We start from the raw sequence: 15,433 nt of genomic DNA, 5'->3' as shown, positions 1-15,433 counted from the left end.
CTGGGCTTTTGGCTCTGAAATGGCTTATCTAAAGTACACAGCAGCCGTTACAGTTTTTACTCTTTTCTCAGTATCTTCATGGTATGTTAACTACATTTCATTTTACAGTAATTACATAATAATTGTTTTTCTTATGAATGACTTCTAAGGACTCCACTAAAATCCAATTCTGATTTCTAGTAGAAGAGAGAAGTCAGAGGTGAAAAACAGGGCTTCTCTCTTTTGGTGAATGGGTCTTGTACACTTTTGATTCTTGTCTTGTGAAGTCTATATATTCTGGTCACTTTTCCTCTCAACATTTAGATGAGAAGAGGCTTTGAAGACAAGAAGTGTGGTACAGACCCTGGAAGCACCGAGAGGGAAGAAAACCATTGAAAAGGCTGGTAGTTTACGGTCTGTTGCTATTGACAACAGTGTTTACTAGTGTGGGACCTCATGGAGACAGTACTGTATACATTCTTAGTGTTTTGGATAGGGAGCAAATATAAGACCACTCTTCATTGCTTGAGGGCTCCTCATCCTGGCATCCACTTCTGGGTCTTTCTAGGTAGGAATATTCTTTCATACACGGAGGAAGACTGGTAGCTTTACAGGAAGGCGTTTCTTGCATTTATGGGTTGAAATGGATCAATAGCCTCTGAAGTGTCCTACTTGGTCTACTAAGCAGAGGTGAGGTGTCTTTCTTCTTGGCTCAGGCTTGGTACATACCACAGTGCTTATCTTTTCATGTGGAAATGTTATTCAACATCTATTTGTTAAAAAAGATTACATTCATGAACATAGATAGTTTTTTTGACTGAGTTCCCTATTTTCCAAAGAGGGAACTCCCCTTACTGGGTCACCCACTTGGAGACTGAGCTTCCATGTGCTACATTTGTTCAGGGGTTCTAGGTTATCTCCATGCATGGTCTTTTCAACCCTACATCTGACAGAGGGCTAATATCCAGAATAAATAAAGAACTCAAGAAGTTAAGCAGCAACAAATCAAGTAATCCAATTTAAAAATGGGGTACAGAGCTAAACAGAGAATTCTCAACAATGGAATACCGAAAGGCAAAGAAACATTCTTAGTCATCAAGGAAATGCAAATCAAAATGACGCTGAGATTTCACCTTATACCTATAAGAATGGCTAAGATCAAAAATTCAAGTGACAACACATGCTGGAGAGGATGTGGAGAAAGGGGAACCCTCCTCCATTGCTGGTAGGAATGTAAACTTGTACAACCAATTTGGAAATCAATATGGCACAGAAAACTAGAACTCAGAAAACTAGGAATAGTGCTACTCCAAGATCCATCTATGCCACTCCTAGGCATCCAAAATATGCTCAAGTATACAACAAGGACATTTGCAGCCAGTGTTCTTAAGCATGGAGCCATCTCTCCAGCCCAACTCTAATGTCTAGAGTAAAGTGTATGAATATATAAAGGAAGCTTCTAAAGAAGTTTATGCTCCTTAAAATAAGAGAAACACATTTTTTATTTTTATGGCCCTGAAGTATTCTATATGCATAACCCTGTGAAAAGAATGGCTACCTATCTGGAGATTACAACACATAAAGCAACCTATTGGCATGAATAGGTTGTCTTAGGATTTCAGGCATTCTTCTAAGCACTAGACATTGATCAATTCATGAAATCCTCAAACAGCACCATAGTGTATGCACTGTCTTTGCTCTCATTTATAGATAAGGACACAGGAGACATAACCTAGATAAGTGCCCAACACCACACAGATAACCTGTGTCTGAACAGAAACACATAGCTTCTCTGACTCCAGACATTGAGGAGGGTTGTATACTGATGAGAAATCAGCTCAAAAAGATGCCAGGAAAAGGAATTGTTATCCAAAATTTCCTTAGAGTAGGCAGAGGAAATAGATAATTCCACCTTACTCTGTGTCGTTTCTGTGGTTATCTCAGAAGACACCCCCCATCCCCCCAAAAAAGGTTACCGAACACTGCTTAGATCTTCATTGCTTGGCATGCATGTGTATGTATGGAACAGCAAACTTCAGATAAACTTCAAATTTCACAGACTCCCTCCTTAGGCAGAAACACAGTCTGTTTCTCACCTTTCTTTTAAAGATCTGTTTTCATGTGACTATGTGCATGTGCAAGTGTGTGTGCATGCGAGCTTGCATGTGTGTATGTTCTACTCGTGTATGGATTCCCACAGAGGCATGTGTGTCAGATTTTCTTGGGTGGGAGTTACACTTTGGGGCTGGAGTTACAGTTAGAGTTGTGGGCTGCCCAATTTGGGAGCTGGGAACTGAACTTCCCTGGTTCTCTGGAAGAGCAGGAGGCCCACTTATCTGCTGAGTCATCTTTTCAGTGCTGCCATCTTAAAAACAAAACAAACAAAAAACAAAAAACAAAGAAGCAGAATCCCTCCAGTTGTATATTTAAAATACCCAGTACAGAAATCAGAGATGTCATAAAGATACCTGCTCTGCCAGATGCCTCTCAGTTGAGGAATGGATACAGAAATTATAGTATATCCACACAATGGAATATTACTCAGCAATAAAAAACAAGGAAATCATGAAATTTGCAGGTAAATGGTGGGAGCTGGAAAAGATCATCCTGAGTGAGGTATCCCACAAGCAGAAAGAAACACAGGGAATATACTCACTCATAAGTGGATACTAGACATATAATATAGGATAAACATATTAAAATCTGTACACCCAAGGAAGCTAATCAAGAAAGAGGACTCTGGTTAAGAAGCTCAGTCTCCATTCAGAAAGGCAAACAGAATGGACATCGGAGGAGGGAGAAAACAGGGAACAGGACAGGAGCCTACCATGGAGGGCCTCTGAAAGGCTCTACCCTGCAGGGTATCAAAGCAGATGCTGAGACTCATAACCAAACCTTGGCAGAGTGCAGGGAATCTTATGAAAGAAGGGGGAACTAGAAAGACCTGGAGGGGACAGGAGTTCCACAAGGAGAGCAACAGAACCAAAAAGTCTAGGCACAGGAGTCTTTTCTGAGACTGATACTCCAGCCAAAGACCACTCATGGAGATGGCCCGGAACCCCTGAACTGAGGTTGCCCATGGCATTTCAGTGTCCAAATGGGTTCATAGTAATGGGGTCAGGGACTGTGTCTGACATGAACTGATTGGCCTGCTCTTTGATCACTTCCCCCTGAAGGGGGAGCAGTCTTATCAGGCCACAGAGGAAGACAATGCAGCCACTCCTGATGAGACCTGATAGACTAGGATCAGAGGGAAGAGGAGGAGGACTACCTTTATCAGTGGACCGGGGGAGGGGCACAGGTAGGGAAGAGGGAGGGTGGGTGGAATTAGGAGGGGAGGAGAGAGGGAGCTACAGGGGGGATACAAAGTGAATAAACTGTAATTAATAAAAGAAAAAGAAAAAAAAAGATACCGGCTGTGCTATTTCTCTAAGGTGACTAACTCCTTTCTCCCCATAGTACCTCATGGCTTGTGAGATGCTATCTGTAGCTTTCTTCGTTTTCTTCTGGATGCTGTGCTCCAGTGTGCAAAAGTCTCCTGATTTCCTCAATGGAACATGGTTGTAACTGGTCTGTTTCATGCCCCCCCCCGCAATGAGCTCACTGCTATAATTTTGCTAATAAGCTTATATTGCTTTTCAGCAGCTTTAACTTCTTTTGCTCCTCTTAGCTCTCCTGTTAACCAGAAAGATACCAACTGAGTGTTACCTGAGTATTCTCCTCCTGTTCCTCACATACTTTGTTTCTGAAACTGGCTCACTGCAAAACTCGCAAGTTCACTTAGAGAGAACGCAGGTCCCGTGTGACAGGGACCTTGTGTGAAAGCAAATGACTTGAGATTTGGATTCAGTGCTCTCCATTTGTGTCTGACTTTGGGAGGCAAGAGACTCTATGTTCAGCCTCTATCTGGATAACATGGTATGAAAATAACTGCCCGAGCTGTGAAAATAGAATGAGAGAATGCCAGTGAAGAACACAGAGGCTCCCCTGCCTGCTTGCATCTGCCTTTGAGCTGCAAGTCCTGTCTGAGTCTACAGGAAAACAGACTAGAGTGACTGGTCTCATTCCATGGCCACTCATTTACAGTTAAAAATACACAAACTCTTCTTGCTGTTTATCACATTGTCTAGTCTCACGTTCTCACACTTTTTTATTTTGGTCTCAGAAGATGCCTTTTCTTATTTCAGTGTAATAAGTACAAGAACTCAGGAAGGACATCTCAGGCCCTCTTCCTACCACTCTCACCAACTTGATTGCATCTCTGTGTTTATCGCTCTTTGAGGAACTGCAGATAATACTGGACATATTTTTGTTCTCTTCCACCATGAAAATTTAACTCCTAAGGGGTAAAGGCTTTCCCTGTTTGGCTCCCTATTGCATTTTCAACCCCAGTATATGGAGCCTATTTTTCAATAGTCACCTATCAGGATGAACAATTAATAAATGTACAATGTAAATACCCAATCAGCAAAATCTATGACTGAAATGGTTATTTATCTAGATTTAATTATCAAGTGGAGCAGACAACGACCATTCAATACAATGTATTTAGTAGCAACATACTTAGTGCACACACACACACACACACACACACACATCACACACACCACAGTGAGCACAGAAAGAGGAGGCAGGTGTTCATTAATGCAAATACTCTTTAGTCAACTTTTGGTTCTGTTACTTTCTGAACTAGTTTTAAATTTCTACTGACCTTATTTATTGCTGAGACTAAATACATCAATACTTAATAAACATTAATCTCAGTGACACATACAGAAAATTCTTAAACAAGTGGAGATAAAAGAGCAGCCTGATCTGCTCTTTGATCACCTCCCCCTGAGGGGGGAGCAGCCTTACCAGGCCACAGAAGATGACAATGCAGCCACTCCTGATGAGACCTGATAGACTAGGATCAGAAAGAAGGAGAGGAGGACCTCCCCTATCAGTGGACTTGGGGAGGGGCATGCGTGAAGAAGGCGGAGGGAGGGTGGGACTGGGAGGGGAAGAAGGAGGAGCTTATGGGGGGATTCGAAGTGAATAAAGTGTAATTAATAAAAATAAAAAAAGAGCGGCCCGAGAGTGGAAAAAGTGTATAGGATGAAGGACATGATAGTAGAGCTGGCACCCATGTTTCATCACCCCACAGCTGGTCAAGAATGGTTTGGGCTTATATCACACAAGTTAGGCAACTGTACCATGGCATCTCTTGCTAATTAAAAAGAAAATCACACATATGTGATTCTTGCTTTTTGACAAGGTTTTGTAAATATATTCACTGCGCTAAACCAACTACTTTTCCTGAACTATAAGAAAATTAGGTCAACATAGTTTTCCTCGAGAAACCATGCTCTGTACAAATACTTCCTAAGTAAAAGTAGATCTGAGAGGGCTCTGACAGCTACTTGTGAGTTTTCACTTCATGAGGCGTGTACCTTTTAAACAAAGAAGGGATTCTAGCAATGGACAGAGCAGTTACCGTCCATAATGATGCACATGGCACAGAACAGTTCTGCAGTAAAAGTGGCCTGGTAGTTGAGAGTCAGTGATTTTTGGTATGAAATGTTCTCAGTTTTCATTGTTGAAAAAATAAAACAGACTGGCTCAATAGAGAGATTTTCTTTTTTTAAAAAAAAGAATTTCCTTTTATAAAACATCTCAATTTTCTGTGCTGGAGAGTTGGCTCAGAGGTTAAGAGTCATCTCTTGAATGATCATGGCTGCATCACACTGTTGTGAGACTCTAATCTTGCATATATACCACAGGCAAACCAAGGAGACCAACACCAGAAGGCCTGCTAATGCTCCCATGCCCGCCCATTCCTTCAGATGATTCATGGCTGCAGCAATCCATGATGATAATCCTGTGGCTAGTCCTGTGTCCACTCTGGTAGAGTGACCTTGTGCAGGAGCAAATTGATACCCCATGGCAAATCGCCCAACTTGGCAGGCCTTTACAGCCATGGAAGCAGGACATTCTCCCCAAGCATGGTTGGATACCATAAAAAGCTAAAATGTTACGCTCAGGATGCGAGGCTAAGCACTGCACTCAGGGTCAGCCGCTTTGGACCCAGAGAAGAGCATGTCTGGTTGCATGCGGGTTGATGCCCCAGGTCCCGCCTCTGAGAAAAAGGTATCGGACAGGTCTGATGCTCTTTGGGTGGATGACACCTAAATGAACATCGGTACAAAGTCCCAATTTATTTCTAATATCAGAGATCAGACCTCTTCTCTTGCCTGATGCATCTAAAACAAAAAGGGGGAACTGTAGAGAGCTGCGGAATGCTATGCCTTAAAGATGGAGCTGGTTTCCGCCTTCCACCTTCCCGATGGTGAGTGCTCTCTGTCACGAACAATTCCACATTTGGCTAAGGCTGAGGATCTGGCTTGCTTCCATGTATGTGGACCTATCTGCATTGCCCCCGTGGCACGCCTGGGTTGGCTACCCAGAGGCTATTTAAGCTGTGGGCTGGCTTTCCCCGGGGTCCGAGGATTGTTCAAGGTTCCTGAATAAACTGCATTGAAAAAAAAAAAAAGTTATATTGAAGCCACTAGGATGGCTCATTTGTCAGCAATTCTGATGACTTGAATTCAATCCTTAAAACCCACATTATGGAAGGATAGTATAGATATCCAGAAGCTGTCCTCTGACCTCCTCAAATGTCTCGTGACATGCATGTGCACACATACACACAATAAATAAATGTAAGAAATCAAAAAAAAAAAAAAAAAAGAGTCATCTCTTCCAAAAGTCCTGAGTTCAATTCCCATCAACCGCATGGTGGCTCATAACCATCTATAATGAGATATGGTTCCCTCTTCTTGCCTGAAGGCAGAATACTGTATAATAAATAAATAAATAAATAAATAAATCTTTAAAAAAAGAACAAAGAATTAAAAAAAATCTCAATTTTCAACAACAAATGTCATTAAATTCAAAGAGTAATGTAAAAAATTTTAACAATAAAAAGATAGGAAAAACAAGAATTCATTCACGAAACTAATAATAAAAACAAGAAATACGTGGGTTCATATATATGCTTCTACTATGCAGCTTTTTCTTCCATTTTATCTCAGTCAATTAAGTCTTGAAAATTTCACAACTCACAAAATAAAAATGAACGCATAACTATACAAAATGTTATGTGGAAGCTAAGATATGGTTACACAGAAAACTTCATGCTTTATTACATTAAAGAAAAGATAAATTTTTATTATTCTTGTGTGCATACATGGTATGTGTGTCAGTGTGTGTGCCACAGCACTCCTGTGGAAGTTAGAGGGCAACTCACGGACTCAGATCTCTTCTCCACCTTCATGTGAGTTCTGTGTATTGAACTCAAGACTTGCAGCAAGTGCTTTTACTCAGTGATCTCTCTTGCTAGCCCAAATTTTATTTTAATGAATAGGAAATGTTTTTTTTTTTTAATATTTGCTAATTCACTTATCTGGAGAAATCCATGTCCCAGGCACTGACTGTCAAGTTTTAAATAGTAGAGATTAGAGAATGGGGCCTGCTCTCGATTTTCCTACTAGTAAATCATATGTTTCTCTTAAATGTAGATTATATCCCCACATTCTCTTCCTATTAAGCTCCAATTGTCTTCCATACTTTTTTTTTGGTGATGGGTGACGTGTTATGGCCCTCTTTCTTCTCCTCCCTTCCCATATGGTCCACTCAATAGGCATGCAACCATGGCCAAGGTCATTCTACAAGATGAATCTGATTCCTCTTCTTCTTTTTGTAGAAGAGGCAGGGTATTTAAAAAAAATGTAAAAGGGTAGAAGGCGTTTGTGGATTTGGAGGCACTTATAATAACATGTTAATTTAATCAAAATCAGGGAGAAAGACACAAAAATACACAACGCAGAGGAAAAACTTATAGTGATAATCTTGAACCTGTAAAGGTCTTGAACTCATTTCTCTGGCTTGTCAATAGAGAATCAGCTGAAGAATGAACAGAATGAATGAAATGGTATACCTAAACTCTATGTTGGGAAAAACAAAACAAAACAAAACAACAACAAAAACCCAAAACCTCATCTTTATCTGCAGTCTGTGGACCAAGCAGTATATGTAAACTGTTTCTTAGTTTGGACTTTGAGTCTCCTCTGTTGTTTAGCAACATTCGTTCACCAGTTTCTAGCTCACTGTACTTTCCTAAATTCATCTTTTTATTTTTCACTTCTGTGATTTTCTGTACATCCTTTTCTCTGTGGAGATTTTCTTCTTTCTACCCCTCCCTGACAAACTATTCTGCAAAAGTCAGTGTGAGTATCAACCTCTCATTTCTTCCTATTCTTTGCTTTATATCATCATTAACCCTCAGCACATGGTCTTAATGTACTTAATGTATTACATGTCTAGGCCTTCTTTTTCACCTCAGTATTTCCTTACACAGGTCCCTGTACAAAGTTGATGCCAAATGTCTGTGGAGCTCAACGAACACCCATGAAGGAAAGGTTATTCTCCACATCTTCCTTTCGGCTCTGAGGGACAGTCTGGTCCTGTCCACAGCTGATTGTCATTTATCTTGTCATTTTGCACTTGGCAGCCTCTGCCAAGAGAAGGAAAGTGGTGTGCATCTGGACTCCAGATTTCATAAGCAATGTAGGCCTCATTCCAAGGGAGAAGCAGAGGAGGAACTTTGCTACAGGGGCTAAAAAAGCAAAGAGCTTTCACCAATGAAACTCACTTTGTTTACATGCTTTGGAGGATTAATATTTGAAAACACACTGGAGGAGGGTATCAAATTCTACAGGCAAAGATCCATTCAACCAATACTCTAAAAATTGCCCATTGGCTTCTTCTTTCACCCATCAACTGCACAGCTTGGAAATATATTTAAAAGATTAATCTTGTGTTAAAGCACTAAAATATTTTCCAGTGTCTACCAAGTGGCCAGTTCTTATGTTATTCATGCTCTCAGCCTGTCACTGTGACCAGCTTTTTCCACTACTCAATGAAGTCTGCTATCATTTCCATTTGCTACTGCCTGATAGGCCTGAGGACTTTAAGCTATAAAAATAAACCCTCACTTGTCAGGAAATATTAATGGAGGATATGTGGCCATTCCTCTTCCAGCATTTAAAAGCTTAAGCTGTGATAATAAAAATGTTGACTTTTACTTCCTGAAATGACACAGAGAAGAACTTAAAGGCAATGAAAGCAAAATCCAAATAAGTTGCAAAACCAGGGCAGAGTTAAAGGGAAAAAAAATACTAGAAGCATCTAAAATAATAATAATAAAAAAAACATTGAAGGTGTTGCTATTTGATCCAGACAATGGCTATGAAATTATGCTATTGTAGATGCACCCCCTCCAAAGGATCCAGAAACACACTCTTCGAAGGAATATGGGAGAAATAGTTTTCTTTATATACTCATCTATTTTCAACCACCTAGCAGGGATAGATAATGAAGAATGGATTCTTGGATCAAACGCAACAGTGGAACAAATCCTTATCAGCTGTCACAGTGGTGAAACCAAGCACTTAGAGGACTTGAATTCTTGACAAGACAGGCCTGTGCTTCAAGAGAAGGGGAAACTCCAGTACTCTGTGATTGATATCCACAGAAAAAGTAAAGCTGCCTGGCAAGTTGATTAGTAAGTGAGTAACATTTCCACTTCCAGTGAACTGCTGTAAGACTAATTTTAAAATCCCAGACAGTTCTTACACATGAGGGAGTTTCAGGTTTAGAAGGAGTAAAGGACGTCATTTAGTGTAAGACTCAGAGTTCTTAAGAGAGGTGGCAGAGACCACTTTCACAAAGGGTTAGGGGTCTGACAAATATGGCTGACATTGAAAAGAAGGTTCAGGGAAATGTGTGCTTGTGGAAGTCCGGGTTCTAACCACCAGGTAAAAATCATGTGGGTTAGAGTTTGCCTTTGACCCACACAATCATATGTAACAATCTATAGACCTTATGTAATCATATGTAATAATATGTACAACATATGTAATCATACATAATAATCTGTAGAACATATGCAACCATATGTAATGACCTGTAGAACAAGGTAGAGTAAATCAGAGACCTTCCCACCCTAACAAATGCTTCCACTTGTCCTGTATTATTGTGTATAATGCCTTAGAACTTTTATTTTAAATCACGCACTTGTTTTTTTTAGCATTTGTTTTGCCTCTTATCTGAGAGGTGACATCCCCCTTTGAAACTAAATTCATCTTTTGGTAACCTCTAAACATTTTTCTGCTCACACATCCTTTGGAGACCCAAATCAATGTTCTCTAGAGAAATGAGCTTGCAACTTAGCCTCAAGTGCAAGCTGAATTCTGTGCTCATTATTTCACAGCTTCATTGCTTACGTAATCTCATCACGAATGCCAGGGTAGGAACTTATGCTGTCTTGGGACGTTAGACATCATGAAGGAGGGGGAGCTATCTCTTGTTTGTAGCGAACAGAGGGCAAACCTGGTTCTCTCAGCCTTAACTTCAGATGACGATGGCTCAAGCCCCCTGTACCTTTTCCCGCTAGTGCTTTAAAAGATCAGCATCTGCCCTTTTCCTCCTTTTCAGTTTGGCTCAAACGATCTGTGCTGCTAACAAGTCAAGCATTCCTCATAAACTACAGTACTATTTCACCCAAGATGGAAGGGATTGAGTTTGCCCCTGAGCAAATCCTTTAGAAAGTGAGAGATATAAATATTAATTACATTGATTTAATCATTGTGTAATATATGTGTATATAAACTCACAGAACCATGACCCATAAATTCAGTTAATTCAAATAATAGTATTTCTCTTCAAATAATTCTTTCTTTAAGATTTTAGTATAGACTGAAGCCCATGGAAATATTACCTGGTAAAAACAATTCTCCTTGGAGTCTTGCTCTGGACTGTTGGGAAAAACATCTTTTCTTCAGCCAGTTAGCTTCAAATTCACTGTAATGCTCATTGGGCCACGTGATATAAACCTTGTAACACAGAAAGTAACAATCATCTATTTGTACATTGCATAGCTATATACTTCTGTATTGTGCAATTGTCTTTCTTTTGAATGTTATTTTTTCTTTTCTAAAAAAATTATTTATATACTTTTTATTACAATTTATTAACTTTGTATCCCTGCTGTAGCCTCCTCTCTTGTCTCCTTCCAGTCCCACCCACCCTCCTTCTTCTCCCCCTGTGTTCTTTCCCTATTCCCATGATAGGGGAGGACCTCCTCCTCTTCTTTCCTTTTTTTAGTAATTTATTTTTATTAATTGCAGTTTATTCATTTGTATCTCAGTTTTAGCCCCCTTCCTCATTCCCTCCCTATCCCACCATCTCTCCCTCATCTCCTCCCATGTTCCTCTTCAAGTCCACTAGTTGGGGAGGTCCTCCTCCTCTTCTATTTGATCCTAGCCAATCAGGTCTCATCAGGAGTGGCTGCATTGTCTTCCTCTGTGGCCTGGTAAGGCTGCCCATACGCCTTTAGGAGGAGATGATCTAAGAGCCCTCCACTGAGTTCATGTCAGAGACAGCTCCTGTTCCTTCTATTAGGGAACCCACTTGGACACTGAGCTGCCATGGGATACATCTGAGCAGGGTTTCTAGGTTATTTCCATGCATGGTCCTTGGTTGGAGTACAGTCTCAGAAAAGACCCCTGTGCCCAGATTTCTGGTTCTGTTGCTCTCCTTGTGGAGTTCCTGTCTCCTCTAGGTCTTTCTATCTTCCCCTTCTTTCATTAGATTCCCTGCATTCTGTCTAAAGTTTGACTATGAGTTTCAGCATCTGCTTTGATACCCTGCTGGGTAGAGCCTTTCAGAGACCTCTGTGGTAGGCTCCTGTCCTGTTCCCTGTTTTCACCTTCTTCCAGTGTCCATCCTCTTCCCTTTCTGAATGAGGATTGATTATCTTGCCATCTTCTTGCTCTTCTTAGGGTCCTTCTTCTTGCTTAGCTTCTTTAGTTGTACATATTTTAGTATGTTTATCCTATATTATGTGTCTAATATCCACTTATACGTGAGTATATACCGTGTGTGTCTTTCTGCTTTTGGGATACCTTCCACAGGATAATTTTTTCTAGTTCCCACCATTTGCCTTCAAATTTCAGACCCTAGTTTATTGGGTCTCATCAAGGCTGGCTGAATCATCTTCCTCAGGGGGAGGAGATCAAAGAGCGAGCCACTGAGACAGCCCCTGTACCTCTTACTAGGAAAGCCACATGATCAATGAATTCAATTAAACCTTACTCTCCCTTTCCCCTGCAGGTCAAAAGTCTACTTCTGATGCCTAAGGCTAATGAGATAATGTGTTAGAAATAGATTTTTAGTAACATGAAAATTTTGCTTTGCATATTCTAAATATGTATCCCTCAAAATTCCTATGAGAAGGCGTGGCTACTAATAGTGAGGACTGAGAACAGAGAACTGAAGCTGAGAGGACAGGAGAATGGGGAACATTCGGGCTTTCTGATTACATTTGTTCTTTTGGAGAAAATTTGTAAATAAGAAAGAAAGAAATGTATTTGATCCCACATGTGGTTGATTTTGAGAGTGATGCTTTTAGAATGTGAATTCTCACAAACCTACTCCCTAGTTTGGATAAATAATACTAATTGATAGAATTTCTGAATGAGTGCCCTGTGCCAGGCAATATGAATATGATAAACATTTCCAGCCAGATTATCTCATTGAATCCTGACATTTCTCTGAACAACTTCTGTACTTTCCCAGCTGGATAGAAGAGTAAACTGAGTACCAGATGCCCTATTTATCTGATATAAATGGTATGATTGTGTTTCAAGGCTGCTTCCCATTAGAAGAAAAAAGGGAAAATTTGCATATTTTATTAAAATGATAGTAACAAAAGGCAACAAAATAATGTACTCTAAAGAGAAACCAGATTATAGCAGTAGGCTGTGTTTATATATTTATATGTGTATATATATGTAACAATACTAAAAAAAATAAGAGGTTACCAGTTTGAGAGGAATTGAGGGGGATATGGAAGGGATTGGAAGAAGGAAAGGGAAGGAGACAGGTGATATGATTAAATTTCAGTTAAAATACAAACTGTGCCTAGTAGGAAAAGCAGCAGTGATAACAACAGCAGGTCCTTCCACTGATGATGCCTACTCTATACCAAATGCTGTACAAACATGTCCATGGAGAGGGTTTGTTCTATATATGAGCTAAAGAAGAGTGATTTACGTTATTACAGACTAACCCCTTGATTTAACTCAAAAGAGAAGGGAAAGACCATTTAGAGGTAATTACCTTTTCCCGGTCAAATGCCAAGTCTTTGATTCTAATGTTCACGTCGAGAGCTTCCAGGAGAAGTTTCCGAGCTTTTGCTGAATGCAGGTAGCAGTCTGAACACTGGCAGTTGTCTCTCAGCCATACTGCGGGGTAGAGGGATTCTGCCCCATCGTGCCAAATGATTTGCATCACATGAGCTCCATCCACTGCTTCTGCCTTTAGGATGGCACAGTGCATGTTTCTGGTCTTTGGCGATAAATTCTACCAGCTACCTGCTAGGACAAGTCAGTGTTAAAAGTAATAAGCCCAGCCTCTACAATAATGCAAGTGGACTCTGGCCTCTGTTATCCACTCACGAGTGTGAGCATGAGGTTCCACCAGAGCTGGGACCTTTGTTCTGATTAGAGTATTTCACATGTTGCAAACAGAAACAGAGTGACTAGCTGTAAGATTCAAATGCCACATAGAATCCAAATGAAAAGAATTCCTTGTTCTCTCAACAGAAAGTTTAGTTGATAAAATGAGAACCATTGACATGCACTAGGCCTCAAGTGTGTGTGCATGCTTGAGAACCCACACCTATGGTTTTTTTTTCCTCTTTTTTTCCTGTTTATTTGTTTTTTAATTTATTACAACTTATTCACTTTGTATCCCAGCTGTAGCTCCCTCTACACTTTTCTTAAACACTAATGACAGGAGAGAATTATTATGCAAACTATTCATTAAAATTACAATTTATTTAAACTTGGAGATTTAGCACGTGAGTCTGAGGAGAGTTGTAGCAAGTCTGAAAACAGCTCTGCTTGTAGAACAGATAACACACTTAGTGTTACAGATGAGAAGTGGTGAAGGCTGCAGATGGGGGAGGGGTTCCATGTGCTGAGTTGGAAAGAACAATGGTGATTCCACTCAGCAACTCTGAGATAGCACAAGTAGACTGGTTAAGTAATATATAACACATGGACATAAAAAGAAAAAGAAAACCTAAAGAGATGACTCAGTGGTTAATAATGTAACTGCTCTTGCAGAGGACCTTGATTCAGTGCCTGGAATCCATGTCCAGTATTTCATACCAACCTGTAACTTCAGCTCCGGGGACTCCAACAGCTCTGGCCTGCTTGGGAACCTGCCCTCACCTACACATATCCACACACAGGCACGTCCACATACACATCATTAAAAATGAAATAAACTCTTTTACAAAAGAGAACTAGCACAATTTTTAAAAATTATGTCAGGAATCACTAAATACAAAAGGACTGCTAGATTGTTAGGTTTGTAGGGCACCTATAACTTTTCTTTTGTAGTCTTAATATTTATTTATTTATTAAAATTTATTCACTTTGTATCCCAGCTGTAGCCCCCTCCACCATTCCCTCCCAATCTCTCCCTCTTCTCCTCCCATACCCCTCCCTTAGACCACTAATAGAGAGGTCCTCCTCCCCTTTCTTCTGACCCTAGCCTATCAGGCTTCATCAAGACTAGCGGCATTGTCTTACTCTGTGGCCTGGTAAGGCTGCTCCCCCCTTAGGTGAAGGTGATCAAAGAGCCAGACACTGAGTTCATATCAGAGACAGCTCCTGCTCCCCTTACTATGGTACCCACTTGGACACTGAGCTGCCACTGGCTATATCTGTGCAGGGGTTCTAGGTTATCTCCATGCATGGTCCTTGGTTGGAGTAACAGTTTTAGAAAAGACCGCTGTGCCCAGATATTTTGGTTTTGTTGCTCTCCTTGTGGAGCTCCTGTCTCCTTCAGGTCTTTCTATCTTCCCCTTCTTTCACAAGATTCCCTGAACTCTGCCCAAAGTTTGGCTATGAGTCTCAGCAACTGCTTTGATACCCTGCTGTGTAGAGTCTTTCAGAGACATTCTTAACTTTAAAACCCCATTTAAAATATAACAACTATTCTTAGCTCACAGCATGCATAAAAATTGTCTTTGAAACATTTCTGGCCAAGAGCAGTGGTGTGACTGTCTTTTATTAATTCATTCTCTCTTTCTTTACCACAATGATATATAATGCTGGAAGCAGTGATCTTTTACTTCCTTGAGTACTGAGCAAAACTTAGTGCTCAAATATAAGAATATCTTTTCTTGTATGCATGGTATTGAAGATGCAAAGATGACCATAAAGTTCTATATCACAAGGGAAATTGAGAGGATTACAAAGAAAACAAAATAAATTGGGTGTTAAATGGTCTCATTTTTTTTAAAGAGAAAAATCTTAATTTCAATTTGCTCTAGAAGGAT

At 40.3% G+C, this 15,433-nt stretch overlaps 1 protein-coding gene across 2 annotated transcripts in view; it reads right to left on the bottom strand.

Annotated features, from left to right (window-relative positions):
* Positions 1–15,433, bottom strand: part of Bbox1 (gamma-butyrobetaine hydroxylase 1) — a 60,241-nt gene that overhangs the window by 37,838 nt on the left and 6,970 nt on the right. The window contains exons 2-3 of one of the 2 annotated variants that reach the window (XM_060372240.1): positions 13,201–13,454; positions 10,799–10,913 (exon numbers count right to left, since the gene is read on the bottom strand). In XM_060372240.1, coding sequence (XP_060228223.1) covers positions 10,799–10,913; positions 13,201–13,419 — 334 coding nt within the window. In that variant the 5' untranslated portion in view covers positions 13,420–13,454. Of the gene's footprint in view, positions 1–10,798; positions 10,914–13,200; positions 13,525–15,433 lie in introns of those variants that run through there. The other variant, XM_060372239.1, reaches the window with a different exon arrangement.

This window comes from Meriones unguiculatus, chromosome 18, assembly GCF_030254825.1.
Source record: "Meriones unguiculatus strain TT.TT164.6M chromosome 18, Bangor_MerUng_6.1, whole genome shotgun sequence".
NCBI classification, from domain to species: domain Eukaryota; kingdom Metazoa; phylum Chordata; class Mammalia; order Rodentia; family Muridae; genus Meriones; species Meriones unguiculatus.
The sequence above is the reverse complement of the archived record's forward strand: the minus strand, read 5'-3'. Positions and strand labels throughout refer to the sequence as shown.